The following is a 15453-nucleotide window of genomic DNA, read 5'->3' as shown; positions in this document are numbered from 1 at the left end:
AACCTTGATAAACGCTCAGAGTCAGGGAATTGAACTGTTTTCGTCATCCAAATTTCTCCACCAAAGCTGTTTGAAATATATAGTTCTAAACTGAGGTGCCACAAAGCAACACTTGGGTTTCTTTATTCAATTCATGTTATGAATGATTTTTGTTATTAATTTTTTAAGTTACCTAGGGAATGGGAGAGGGTATTTTGTTGTTGTTTTGGTTTGGTTTGGGTTTTTTTGGTAAAACCAACTAGTTCTTCACCACCATTTCCATTATATACATTAGAAAATGTATATAAGAGGCATTATATAAATCTGTTGAACATTTTATGAGACAATTTGAACTACTCATCTGAACTGCTCTGTTCATTGTAAATCTCTTGTTTCTATCCATACACTAGCTCCACTCTAGATTGGAAGGGCTTAAAGATGAACTCTGGAGGAATAGAGGCTACGACTTAAGAGTAACTATTACTGATCAAAGGAGCCACTTTCCATTCGCAAACATTGCTTTGCGCTATGGGTTTGGGCTCCTTCTGTTTCTACATCTTGTTGAAGACTTTCTTGACTTCCATTTGACTTCTTTGAACTCTGTTTTTGTCTTTTAACATTTCCCCCTTTCTTTTCCTTCTCTCTACCAGATTTTTCTCTCACTCTTCTAGCTTTCTCTTGTGTTCTTTGAATCACTTTTTAAAATGTAGTTTCTCTCTTTATTAAGCTTGTCTATTGTCTGTTAGTGTGTGTTTCTTTTCTTCTTTAAGGCTGTAGTGGTATAGTTACACTTACGTTCATTCCATAGTATAGCAACTTGCTTATTTATTTTGCAGCAAGTTCATTTGTCATTCTTACCCTCTTGGTATGAATTTTTAATGAGTAATAGCAGAACATTCTGCATTTACATATTGTCCCCTTCTGTAATTCCATACTTTATTTTCCGTTGTCTATATTTACACCCTCAAACCTCTCTCTCACTTTTCTTTTCCTCATTCTTGCATCTTCTTCCCTGTGTTATTTTCTTTAAGCAGTCATTGATTTCTTTCCCATTTGGTCCAGAATTGTTCTTAAATAAGACCTCTGAGTAAAAGAATATAAGAATATTATCTTCAGATTAGCTTTTTCCTTCTAGTATGTTTAAAACTAGTTGAACAATCTGGGCCAAAAGAGAACAACTAACATTTGGAATATTTTTTCCTTTTTTTTTTTTTTTTTTTTTTTGGTGTGTCTGTGTGTGTGTGTGTGTGTGTGTGTGTGTATTTTTTTTTCTTGTATGTATGTTTGTGACTTTTTATTTTTTATTTTTATTTTTATTTTTTTTTAACATTAACACTTGTTTTTTTCAGGGAAGGACAACCATAACCCACCCTAAGTTGCAACATTCCTTTCATAAGTTGTTTCATTATGATAGTAGATTGTGTTGAACTATAGAAATTAATTTGTTGTGTATATATCCATCTGGGGCAAGCTGCTGTGGAATGGGAAGCAGAGGTGTGGAGCTTAAATACAGTTTCCTTTAAATTAACAACATGTTAATGACATGTACCATGCTCCTTGAATATAACAGTTTTGTCACATTTAAAAGAATGTTTCAGGCCGGGTGCAGTGGTTCACACCTGTAATCCCAGCACTTTGTGAGGCCGAGGCGGGTGGATCACCTGAGGTCGGGAGTTCAAGACCAGCCTGACCAACATGGAGAAACCCCATCTCTACTAAAAATACGAAAACAAAATTAGCCAGACATGGTGGCGCATGCCTGTAATCCCAGCTACTCGAGAGGCTGAGGCAGGAGAATCACTTGAACCCGGGAGGTGGAGATTGCGGTGAGCTGAGATCGCACCATTGCACTCCAGCCTGGCCAAAAAGAGTGAAACTCCGTCTCAAAAAAAAAAAAAAAAAAAAAGAAAAGGAAAGAATGTTTCACATTGACCTAAACATTGGAGTAAAAGCATAAGGGTTTCTGATTGATAAATGATATATCACCTAAGAACTGGTAAATAAATTTTGTTCAATTTCATTGATTTTCAACAGAAGCATATTTCATAATATTACAACTATGATAAATTATGATAATCAATAATTAACAAAGGTTATCAGAAACAAATGTAAATGTTATGTAAGGATTTCTCTATTTTCTTTCCATTAATATATATACATACTAAAAAATTACTGTAATGGAATACTTAGTTACAACTTTATTACTTGAGTTTTTATTATTATTCTAGTCAAGAGATATACTAAATGCCGTAATATTAAGGGCCAATATTTACAACTAAATATACAGTAACAAATTTCCATATACTGATTTTTAAATACAAATGAATAAAAAATCACCTTTGGTTTATCTCTGTGTAATTTGCAATATTGTACCCCTAATTTTTTTCTAGAAGTCAGTTCTTATAAGGAAAAGATAAATAAAAAAGATGAAACAAGTATAAAATTTTTACTAACATGTTATGACATCTGAAATACTAATATGTAAAGCCTTTGCTCCTAGACCTCAGGAGCTTGCCCTTTAAATATGTATATCTGCCTATTCATGCTATAAGCCCTAAATTACTGAGTTTATGCTCTTTCTACAGGTCCAGTCCAGGTGCAGCAGCAAGGAGAACATTCTCAGAGCCAGTAAGTATTTTACCATTTCTGGTGGGCTGCTGAACTAGACCTTATAAAGCTAAAAATGATATTTTGGTGAAAAAAAGAAGAAAGCAATGGGGAACATTTATGTGACTAATATGAATATTAGGGCTTTTACCTTGTAAAAATATTGCCAGTATCAATATATTAATAAATATTTCCCTTAATCTAATTGTTTTTGCAAGCTGACACCAGAACTTTGATACACTCCTAGGAGGGTAGGAATGAGCTCCTCTGTGACACTGAATCTCTCTAATTGTTTCACTGCCAAAAGTTATTTGAAAACAAACTAACTGAAAATAATAATAATAATAATGTACATTCCTGAAGAGAAGCTAATTCTAAAAAAAGAATATGTGGCTCCCAAAAGGGTACATCATAATCATTTTGTGAATATGAATTTCTGACGTATCATAACTTCACAGGCAGCATGTTTTAGAACATAGAACCCTAAACCAAGAGTAAAGAATCCTCTATCCTCTATTTTATTTATCGGTTTGATCACTAATAGCGTTAACTCAGAAGTCATTTAACTTTGTATATCATTCATTTTTCTATCTTATAAAAAGGAACTATAATAGGTTTTCCTTATCTGTATCCTTGAAATGATGTCATTGAAAATTGTGTCTTAAAAGATTTAGGATCCTAAGAAAAAAGTGCTGTATAAATTCTAATTGTTTTATTATTGTTCTTTATAACTTAATAGCTTAATTACATCACCCTATCTTCTTCCTGATCTTTATCAAGAGAAGTACAGGGGAGTCATACTGAAATAGGTCTACTGATACTCATGCCACTGGGAGTTTTAGCAAATTGAATGATTTCTATTTCTAGCAGGATATCTGCATTATTTTTGTGTTATATTCCTGGTTATAGTTTATTACACTGAAAGGATACAGATTAACATCAGCAAAGGCAAAAAGATACATAGGGCAGAGTCCAGAAGAAACCAGGTGCAAGCTTCCAGTTGCCCTCTCCCACTGGAGCCATATGGACATTGCTTATTTCTCCCAGCAACAATGTATGACAGAATGCATCAAGTATTGCCAAGCAAGGAAGCTCACTGAGCCTTAATGTTCAGGGTTTTTATTGGGGTTGGGTCACATGGGCACAGAGTGCTCATGTGACTGATCTTTATTTCACAATAAAAAAATAGAGACCTTCACAAAGGTAAAAATTCTTGGGGTTTTTTTGTGTAAATTTTTCCATTTTTGTTTTGTAAATCTGTTATCTTAGCTCCAAACCCTTGGGTAAGCACAATTATTGCTCACCCAAGACCATTATATTGGCCAGGCACAGTGGCTCACACCTCAAAGAAATAAATTCCTCTGAGTCCCTTTGAACCTCCAATTTAGGGCATGGAGAGTGTTTCCAGTTGTTACAGTGAGGTGAGTCTCACATTAGATTGAACTTTTATTTATTTTCTTTGAGCTCTCCAGTTGCCAACTGTATTTTGTCTCCTAGGAGTAAGGAATCCTTTTTAGGACACCTTTGATAATCTAAATTTGGAAATGCATTTATCCTTGGTGAAAATCTGTCTTATTACCAATAACACTTCTATTTATCTCTGTCTATCCTTATTTTCTGTTATATCTCTGTAAGGGGTAAGTTCATAAGGAAAAACATAGACATAGGCCTCAGTAAGTATTTTGCAAGCTGGCCCTGAAAACCAAGTTTCAGGTTTCTTGTAAGACTGGTGTCCTTTAGATAAACTTTGCCCTGGGTCATTGATCAACCTATGAGAACCTTCCTTGTTCTATTTCTGTTTTGTTAGTGAGAGTCTTGCTATGGAAGAATTATAGTAAGCACCCTAAGGAATTTTTGATATGAACAAAATTGTTTATTTAAAAGGAGCCTGAGAATAAAAAGGAAACAAAATTGCAAACAATTAATGAGCTAGAGTTTTGTATTGGTTTGAAGAAATATCCCAAATAAAATCAGATTGCAAAAGTACTTCCATAAGAAATTCCTTGGCCAAGGCAAAATAAAATGTAATAAACTTAATGCCTCTTTTACATCCCTGAAAACCAAATCTTGGCCCTAATTAAGAAGATACCTGGGTCTCACTGGCTATTGCAGACAATGAGTTCCCAACTTTTCTGAAATTGGCATGCCATTATATGACTTAACCAAGTCCTTAGAAACTGAACCTCTTTCGTGGGCACCAAATGTGAACAAGCTCTTACAACTAACCCTTGCCTTGCTATATCCATCAATCCTAAATGATTGTATCACGATCTTTATCCATTCTTAATGAAGCGCCTATATTAAAAGATCTACTTTGGACCAAACTTCAAAATCTTATAAATATCCTGACTTTCCTTTCTGTGACTCTGACTAAAGACTAAGTCTTTGTTGAAGTGGCATTTTTCCTTTCTAGAGTCAAACTCCCTATGTTAAAATCTTGATTTCTCTACTTATTAGCTGTGTGAACTTGAACAAGTGCTCAGTATCTCTATGCCTCACTTTCCTGATCTGTAAAATGTGGTAATAACTTATTCACAAAGGGCAGAAATTGTAAAGAATAAAATAAATAAATTTTAAAATGTGGTAATAAGATGATCTACCTTATAGATTGTTACAAGGATTAATTAGTATATTTATGCTAGTACATAATCACTCAGTAAATGTTAGCTGATATTATTGTTACTGTTACTACTGATACTACCAATTACCATTATTTTCTTGATGATGATGATAATAACAAGGTTACTTTTTATTGAATGTTACTGTGTATCAAATACTTTTGTACATGTTTCATCCTACTTAATCCTCACATACAACAAATCCTGTGAGTAAAATTCTATTAATTTCTACATTAAATAGATAAGGAAATTAAAGATTCCAGAGTTAAATAAGTTGCTTGTGTAAGTAAATGGTATATGAGTTGAAGCCAGTATTTCAGACCTTGATTTTATAGCCCACATTTTTAACGAACATGCTGTGTTACCTACTTAATTTCAATAAGGCCTTCAAAACTCAATTCAATATTATGCAAAATAAGCAATAGATAAGAATAGAAATTGATATCTGGTATATCCATGGGTACTTATAAACAAATATCTGATTATCGGTGCCAAAATCATTTTATTACCACATATACTATAAAGATGATATGATACTAGTTATTGTCTTATGTCATCTTTCCACCTGTAATTCATTTCCTTCTGTCAACCACTTTATTTTTAATAAAGCAAAATTTTGTTATTTTTATGAATAACTGGTTTTATGCAAGAAATCAAGTAAACTAAAAAAATGTTACAGTGAGGAATGCCATATGTGAACTTATATTTCAGCACTTCAATACAGTGTTTTAATTGCTTTCTTTCTCCCCCACCCCAAGACAGAGTCTTGCTCTGTCACCCAGGCTGGAATGCAGAGGCATGATCTCAGTTCACTGCAACCTCCACTTCCCAGGTTCAAGTGATTCTTCTGCCTCAGCCTCCCAAGTAGCTGGGACTACAGGTGTGCGCCACCATGCCCAGCTAATTTTTGTATTTTTAATAGAAACAGGGTTTCACTATGTTGCCCAGACTGGTCTTGAACTCCTGACCTCGTGATCAGCCTGCCTCAGCCTCCCAAAGTGCTAAGATTACAGGCGTGAGCCACCGTGCCCAGCCTTAATTGTTTTCTTAATGTACTTTGTTCAGCCTGTGTATAGGACAAGTGGTACATTTTCCTAGGATTAACTTTTATAGATTTTTTAAGTCTATTTTAATGGAATTTAGAATTTTTATTGATATATATTTATACCTATTTATGGAGTACATATGATATCTTGATACATGCATAGAATTTGTAATGATCAATTCAGGGTATTTGGGATATCCATCACCTCTTGAGCATTTATCATTTCTTCATGTTGGGAACATTTCAAATCCTATATTCTAGTTATTTTGAAATATACAATACATTGATGTTAACTATAGTCACCCTACTGTACTATAAAACATTAGAACTTATTCATTCTATGTAACTGTATGTTTGTACCTTTTAGCCAACTTCTCTTTATCCCCCACCCCATCCTTCCCAGCCTCTGATAATATCACTCCACTCACTGCCTCAATGAGGTCAACTTTTTTAGCTCCCACAGTTTAATGAAAAGTTACAATATCTGTCATTCTGTGCCTATCTTACCTTCACTTAACATGCCTTCCAGTTCCATCTGTGTTGCTGCAAATGACAGAATTTCTACTATTTTAAATAGTAGTCCATTGTGTATATATACCACATTTTCTTTATCCACTTATTTATTTATGGACACAGTTTAATTCTATATCTTGGCTATGGTGGACAGTGCTTCAGTAAACATGGGGGTACAGGCATCTCTTTGATATGCTGATTTCCTTTCCTTTGGATATATACCCAATTGTAGAATTGCTGAGTTATATTGGTAGTTCTATTTGTACTTTTTTGAGGGAGTCCATAGTGTTTTTTATAATGTCTTACTAATTTACATTCCCACCAACAGTGTGTAAGAGTTCCCTATTCTCCACATCCTTACCAGCATTCATTACTTTTTGTTTTTTGTTTTTTATAGTAGCCATTCTAACTGGAGCCGGATTATATTTCATTATAGTTTTGATTTGCATTTCTCTGATGATTAGTGATGTTGGGCATTTTTTCATATACCTATTGGCCATAGGTATGTCCTCTTTTGAGAGATGTCTATTCAGCTAATTTGATTACTTTTTAATGGAATTATTTGGGTTTTTTCTGTTGAGTTGTTTGAATTCCTTGTATGTTGTGGATATTAGTCCCTTGTCAGATGAACAGTTCGCAAGTATTTTCTCCCATGTTGCAGGTTAACTCTACTCTGTTGATTGTTTCTTTTGCTGTGTGGAAGCTTTTTAGTTTGATATACTCTCATTTGTCTGTTTTTCTTTTGTTGTCTGTACTTTTGAAGTCTTAGCCAAAAAATATTTGCCTATACCAATGTCCCAAAGTGTGTTTCTTCTGTGTTTTCTTCTAGCAGTTTTATAGTTTTTGTTCTTATGTTTAAGTCTTTAATCCATTTTCAGGTGATTTTTGTATATAATAAAAGATAGGCATCTAGTTTCATTTTTCTGCATATGGCTATCCAGTTTTCCCAGCACCGTTTACTGAGGAAGATACCTTTTCTCTGGTGCATGTTCCTGATGCCTTTGTCAAAAGTTAGTTGGTTCCCTATTCTGTTTCATTGATCTATATGTCTGGCTTTATATAAATACCATGCTTTTTTGTGTACTACAGCTTTGTAGCTGCTATTGTTATGGTTACTACTAGTATTACTAGTATTACTATTATTAGTATACTATTGGTGCTTCTGGTATTATCATTATTCTTTGTTTTTGAGACGGAGTTTTGCTCTTGTTGCCCACGCTGGGGTGCAATGACACGATCTTGGCTCACTGCAACCTCCACTTCCCGGATTCAAGTGATTCTCCTGCCTCAGCCTCCCAAGTAGCTGGGATTACAGGCATGTGCCACCACACCCTGCTAATTTTATATTTTTAGTAGAGATGGGATTTCACTGTGTTGGCCAGGCTGGTCTTGAACTCCTGACCTCAGGTGATCCACCTGCCTCAGCCTCCCAAAGTGCTGGGATTACAGACATGAGCCACTGCACCCAGCCTTATCATTATTCTTTAGAGTGAAGACATTGTCTTAAAATATCTACTCTTTTAATGAAGATACATTAACAGGTTGGAGTAACAAATTAAGCTTTAAAATACACTAGTCTTACGTAAATTTATCAGATAATTTGACTGCCACCTCTGAGAGCAGAGTTTTAAGCAAATGGGTGCATTTAGGACTACGATTAGGGTATAAGAGGAAGGGAAAGCCTAAAAGGAAGGCAGGTAAAGCTTGGGTACCTTTATAAATCACTCCCTCCTTAATGAAGTAATTATCTTTCTTGGCACTTCTGTCCTCTAGTGTTGCTTTTAAACTATCTGTTTGCATTTTCTACAGCTTCTTTGGTAGCTTTCATGGTGTTTTTTGGGGTTTTTTGGGTTTTTTTTTCCCAGTCATTAAATATCAGTATTATTCAGACTTCTCCCATAGATCTTCCATTCACATTCACACTCTATATTATGCATGAGCAAAGCCATCTATTAACAAGGCTTTCAAATAAATCAAATCTGTAACTCCAATCCCTATCTTCTTCCTAAACTGCAGATTTTTTTTTCCAATTGTCTGTTGTAGATCTTTTCTTGAATATTACACAAGTATCTTATACTCAACATGACTAAAACTAAATTTATAATCTTAATCTACTCTTCTTCCATATTTCAAGGAGTAACATCACTAGCCACTGATTTGTCCAAAGCAGAAATCTTTAGTGTTTTTTATTCCTCATCCTACAAGCATTTTTATCATTCTAAAATACAAATCTAAACCTATCATACTCCTTTAATAACTTTAACCCTTTAATGGCTCCTTATTGTTCTTGCATAAAGGCCCAACTCCTTAAAATTGCTTACCAATGGCTTCTACTTATCTCTAGGTTTACCTGGAATGCAGTACACCAGCCATATGGACATTTCAATTTGCGGATAGTTCCCTCTTTCCCAAAATGTTGATTTCTCATTTCTTCCAAAACCTGGATAACTCCTACCTATCCTACAGTTCTTTCAGGAAGCCTTCTATCACCTCCCAAATCTGAGCAAACTGCCCCTCCCAAGTTCTTTTCTAGTATACTGTAGTTTCCCTAGTTTATTGCAAGCCTATTTACAGTGTAGTGCTTTTCTGTCTTCTCCACTGTCCCCTCTACTCTACCCTAAGCATCTTGCAAGACCTCATCTATCTTGTTCCCTGATACTATTACCAGAATCTATCACCATGACTCTCTCTCAATAAAAGTTGATTGGATGACTGCATAAATAAATGAGAGAAAGACCTTGAGCAGACAGAGCAAGCAAAAGGCAGCAGAATATGCTAAATAAGAAACCCGTATGGGAACAGAGAAGGAAAACAATGAACATTAGCAAAAACTCTAATGTTAATTTATTGAAAATACTGGGGGTTTTTTGTTTGTTTGTTTTTTTAACTGCTCCTTCTCTTCAAATTATCTCATATATTCACTCTGGCCCCTATCCCTTAATTCATTCTCACTACCGCCACCCAGGTTCTGGACTTATTACTACCTCTTGCCTGGAGTATAAATCAGACTTTTCAGTCTTATACCCCTTAAGTTGTCATAGATGGACAGGTCTTCTGGTTAATTTTCTTGCATCTTACTATTAAGAAACATTAATTTTTATCTTTTTTATTATTCCCAGGAAAGAGGATTTTGAAATAATCCTTGGAGAAATATGTTAATTTCTTGTACCTCCTATTTTTAGAAAAAAAAATTCTTATCTCTTGCTACAACCTAATCCCTTATCATCTTGATTGGCATTCACAGGATCTGATAATAGCTGCTTACCATCATTTAGATTATCTTTCTTTTTTTTTTTTTTTTTTTTTTTGAGACGGAGTCTCACTCTGTCCCCCTTGCTGGAGTGCAGTGGCCGGATCTCAGCTCACTGCAAGCTCCGCCTCCCGGGTTCAGGCCATTCTCCTGCCTCAGCCTCCCGAGTAGCTGGGACTACAGGTGCCCACCACCTCGCCCGGCTAGTTTTTTTGTATTTTTTAGTAGAGACGGGGTTTCACTGTGTCAGCCAGGATGGTCTCGATCTCCTGACCTCGTGATCCACCCGTCTCGGCCTCCCAAAGTGCTGGGATTACAGGCTTGAGCCACCGCGTCCGGCCTATTATACTAAAGATAATTAGCAATTGACTTCCATAAATATTTATTGAGGTACTGTTTATAAGCATTATCACGACTTTTTTATCTAATCTAAGTAAACCAACTTTATTCAATTTTCTTTACTATATCCTCATGTAGTTTATTTACTAGGTTCACAAAATTTAAAAAGAAAATTTTTTTAGAGATTGGATCTATGTTGCCCAGACTAGATTTGAACTCCTGGGCTCAAACAATCCTGCTGCCTCAATCTCCTGAGTAGCCATCATGCCTGGCTCTCAAATATAATTTTTTTACTTGTGAAACCTAAATTCCCAAAGTAGTATTTGCTATTCAGTTTAAATTTTGTCTTATTTCTCTTATTTTTCTCGGTTATCACCTTTTTATTTTATATGAAAAGTTGCATCATTCATTACTTTGAGTTAGGCTTTTTACCTTCCTCATTGTCAGCATTGTAGCTGGTATTGCTAAGAAACATTAAGTTAATAGATAGGATGCCCCAACCCTCATATCCTCACAGAGACACCAACTTAACATCAATATATGGTCATAATAGCTTCATGAGAACTCCAGAAAACAGGTAGTTGCAATATCCCCAAGCTGGCACAAAGTCAAGAATAGCCACATTGAAATGGGTAAGAACTGTTTTACTTTACCTGTGATAGTCGCTCCTCCAAGTCAGCATAGCTTAGCATAATAAAGAGAAAACACCCTACTCATGGCTTCTCTCAGTGGGGGAAGAGTGAAACATACATTCAATATTCTAGCTTTTCAGAAAGCTGCCCAAAGAACTGCTTTCTGTCTCACTGCATTGATGGAACTACCACAGTTTGAATGCCTGAGGGCTGCTGAAAGCCAGGGAGAGTGGAGGCAGCTTGCTGTAGTACCACAAGGCCTACAGTGCCAACACAGGTACCAGCACCAATCAGTGCAATCTGGAGAAAGTGCCCAATTCTTGACTTTTCACCCAGGAGGGAGAGAAGAGTGGAACATGCATTAGGTGTTCTGACTTTTTGGAGGGCTACCAAGGGAATGGTTTCTCTCTTGCCTCACTGGGGTGGTAACAGAGAGCTGGCATACTTTGGATGTCTGCACACCACTGAGAATAAGGAACAGTGATGGCTTGCTACAGCAGCACCACAGAGCCTACAATGCTGCAGACAAACACCATTGAGAGCAAGAGATTGCAAGCTCCTGACAGAGAAACCTGCAAAGCTTTCTAATTGGGAAATTACATACACAGACCCAGAGAAGTCACACTCCCCTGCTTTCAAAAAGGTTTCAGAGGCCCCCTCAGAATTTCTAGCCAGGTTGATTGGTGAGAATGTCCCCTATATAAGGCCCGTCTGTAAAGACTGGGAGACATGGTTGTTTCTCAAATGACTAAAACTCAGCAAAATATCAGAAGATCAAAGTAATTATCTAGAAACCAACTTCAAAGAAACAGAGATTTATGATTACCTGGCAAATAATTCAAAATAATTACCTTTAAAAAGGTTACTGATCTAAAAGAGAACACAAATGGACAACTAAACAAAATCAGGAAACCAATGAATGTACAAAATGAAGATTTCAACAAAAAGTTAGAAACTATTAAAAAAGAACCAAAGAGAGATTCTAGAGCCAAAGGATACAATAACAGAATTGAAAAATTCACTAGATGGGTTCAACAATTACTGGAGCAATCAGAAGAGAAAAGCAGCAAAATTGGAAGATAGCTCATTTGAAATTATTGTTAGAGGAGCAAAGAGAAAAAAACAGAACAGAAAAGTAAAGTAAAGAAAGCCAAAGAGGCCAGGAGTGGTGGTTCACACCTGTAATCTCAGCACTTTGGGAGGCCAAGGTGGGCAGATCACTTGAGTCCAGGGGTTCGAGACTAGCCTGGCCAACATGGTGAAACCCTATCTCTACTAAAAATACAAAAATTAGCCAGGCCTGGTGGTGCACACCTGTAATCCCAGCTACTCAGGAGGCTGAGCCAAAAGAATTGCTTGAACCCAGGAGATGGAAGTTTCAGTGAGCCAAGATCACACCACTGCACTCCATCATGGGCAACAGAGTGAGACCCCAACTCAAAAAAAAAAAAAAAAAAAAAGAATGCCAAAGAGATTTATAGAATGCTATTATGTGGACCAGTGTATACATTATGAGAGTTCCAGGAGAAAAGGGACACAGAACTTATTTGAAGAAATAACGGTCAAAAACTTCCCAAATTTGACAAAAGAAATGTACATCCAGACAGTTGAAGTTCAAAGGATATAACTAAGGTGAATCTAAAGAGACCCACACTAAGACATGTTATAATCAAACTGTCAAAAATCAAGGGCAAAGAGACAATCTGAAAGGAGCAAGAGAAAAGTGACTCATCATGTACAATGAAGTTCCCATAATGTCATTGGATAAATTTTACCAGTCAGAAGGGAGCAGTATGTTATATTCAGAGTGCTAAAGGAACAAAATCTGCCAGTGAGGAATACTGCACCCAGCAAAACTGTCCTTTCAAAAATGAAAAAATAAAGACTTTCTCAGGCAAACAAAACCTAAGGGAGTTCATCACAACTAGACCTGGCTTACAAGAAATGCTAAGGAGAGTCCTGCAAGTTGACATGAAAGGGCCCTAGACAGCAACATGAAAGTTTATGAAAAATACAAAGCTCACTGGTAAAGGAAAAAATATATATATACGAATTCATAAAACTATATTACTATAATGGTTATCCAAAGTAGAATTACATGTAAAGCACATGTAATTCTGGATAGAATTTAATAGACAAAAACCTAAGGTATAACTACAAATGACTGTTAATGGATAAATTATATCTAAAGATGTAATTTGTGACATCAAAAACACAATGGGGATGGGAATGTAAAAGAGTAGACTTTCATGTATGATTGATAGATTGTTCTAACTATGTTTCCTGTAAGTCTCATGGTAATTACAAAGAAAATACTTATAGAAGATACAGAAAAGAAAATGAGAAAGTAATGAAAGCACATTAATAATGCAAAGGAAGACAGCAAGAGAGAAAAAGAGGGACTAAAATAGCTACAAGACAGACAGAAAACATGTGCCAATAATAAGGCTTTTCAATGTAATTGGATTAAACTCCCCAGTAAAAAGACAAAGTGAATGAATGGATTAAAGAAACAGCATGCAATTATATTATGTCTACAAGAGACTCATCCTTGATGTAAAGACACATATAGGCTGAAAATGAAAGGACAGAAAAAGATACTACTTCATGCAAATTATAACCAAAAGAAGCAGGGGTGGCCATACTTATATTAGACAAAGGTTAAACACTGTCACAAGAGACAAAGAAGAATATTATATTGATAGAACAGAAATATATAACAATTATAAATTAAAATCCAGCTAACATTACAGCACCCAAATATAAGAAGTAAACATTGACAGGATTGAAGGGAGAATAGACAATAACACAATAATGGCAGGAGATTTCAATATTCTACTTTGGATAATGGATAGAACAACCAAAAGGATTAATAAGGAAACAGAGAATTTGAACACTGTCGACCAATTAGATCTAACAGAATATTCCACGCAACATACATGGAATGTTCTGTAGGATAGACCACATATTAGGCTAAAAAACAAGTCTTAACAAAGTTAAGAAGATTGAAATCTGTGAGATATCTTTTACAATCTTAGTGGACTGGAACTAGACATCAATAGCAGTAGGAAAACTGGAAAATACACAAATATGTGAAAATTAAATGAGACACTCTTGAACAACCAGTAGATCAAAGAAAAAAATCATGGGAGAAATTAGAAATATCTTGAGGCAAAAACATAACACACCAAAACTTATGAATTGCAGCAACAGCAATACTAAGAGAGAAGTTTATATTAGTGGCATGTACTTTAATGAGGAGGAAAGACCTCAAATCAGCAACCTAACTTTTTACCTCAAGAAATGAGAAAAAGAATAAACTAAATCCAAAGTTAGCAGAAAGAAGGAAATAATAAAGATCAGAGCAGAAATAAAATAGAGAATAAAAATACTAGGAAAAAAAAACAATGAAACCAAGAGTTGGGTTTTCTAAAATGCCAACAAAATTGACAAACTCTTAGCTAGACAAAAAAAGAGAGAAGACTCAAAATAACTAAAATCAGAAATAAAAGAAAAAAAACAATGAAACTAAGAGTTGGGTTTTCTAAAATGCCAACAAAATTGACAAACTCTTAGCTAGACAAAAAAAGAGAGAAGACTCAAAATAACTAAAATCAAAAATAAAATAAAAGAGGAGACATTGCAACTGATGCATCGGAAATACAGATGGTAAGAGACTACTCTATACAATTATATGCCGACAAATTGAATCACCTAGAAGAAGTGGATAAATTCCTAGAAACACAACCTTGGTGTTCAGTCACAGTCCTGGTGACTGAATTATGGAGAAATAGAAAATCTAAACATATCTATAACCATTAAGGATATTGAATCAGTAATCAAAATCCTCCCAATAAAGAAAACCTCCTAATAAAGTAAAACCCATGACCGGATGGCTTCACTGGAGAATTCTACCAAGCATTTAAAGAATTGGTACCAGTTCTTCTCAAAATCTTCCAAAAACTTGAAGAAGAAGGAATGCTTCTAAAATAATTTTATTAAGTAACATTACCCTGATACAAATAGAAAAAGATACAACCATAAAAAAGATAACTGATAAAAAAAATTGATACAAAAATCCTCAACAAAATACTAGCAAACCAAATTGGATTATATACTTCAGCCATGTGGGATTTATCCCTGGAATGCAAGGATCGTTCAATGCATGAAAATCAATAAATGTAATATGCCACATTAACAGAACATGGAATGAAAATCACATGATCATCTCAAATGATGCAGAAAATGCATTTTAGAAAATTCAGCAACCTTTCATGATATAACAATCAGCAAACTAGAAACGGAAGGAAATTACTTCAATATAATAAAGGTCATTTCTGAAAATCTCATAACTAACATACTAAATGGTGAAAAACTGGAAACTTTTTTTTTTAAGATCAAGAAAAAAGCAAAGATGCTCATTTTTGCCACTTCTCTTCAGTATAATCCTGGAAGTTCTAACCAAAGCGG

General features: G+C 35.1%; 1 protein-coding gene across 20 annotated transcripts in view; it reads left to right on the top strand.

Annotated features, from left to right (window-relative positions):
• The window catches only part of GPHN (gephyrin), a 736147-nt gene that overhangs the window by 567656 nt on the left and 153038 nt on the right, over positions 1-15453 (top strand). For 17 of the 20 annotated variants that reach the window (XM_050797033.1, XM_050797030.1, XM_050797028.1 and 14 more), the window contains one exon: positions 2565-2607. In XM_050797033.1, the coding sequence (XP_050652990.1) occupies positions 2565-2607 (43 nt within the window). Of the gene's footprint in view, positions 1-389; positions 453-2564; positions 2608-15453 lie in introns of all 20 variants that reach the window. The other 3 variants (XM_050797026.1, XM_050797022.1, XM_050797016.1) reach the window with 1 other exon arrangement.

Source organism: Macaca thibetana, chromosome 7, assembly GCF_024542745.1.
Source record: "Macaca thibetana thibetana isolate TM-01 chromosome 7, ASM2454274v1, whole genome shotgun sequence".
Lineage (NCBI taxonomy): Eukaryota > Metazoa > Chordata > Mammalia > Primates > Cercopithecidae > Macaca > Macaca thibetana.
Note: the sequence above shows the minus strand (reverse complement) of the source record. Positions and strands in the feature narration are given on the sequence as shown.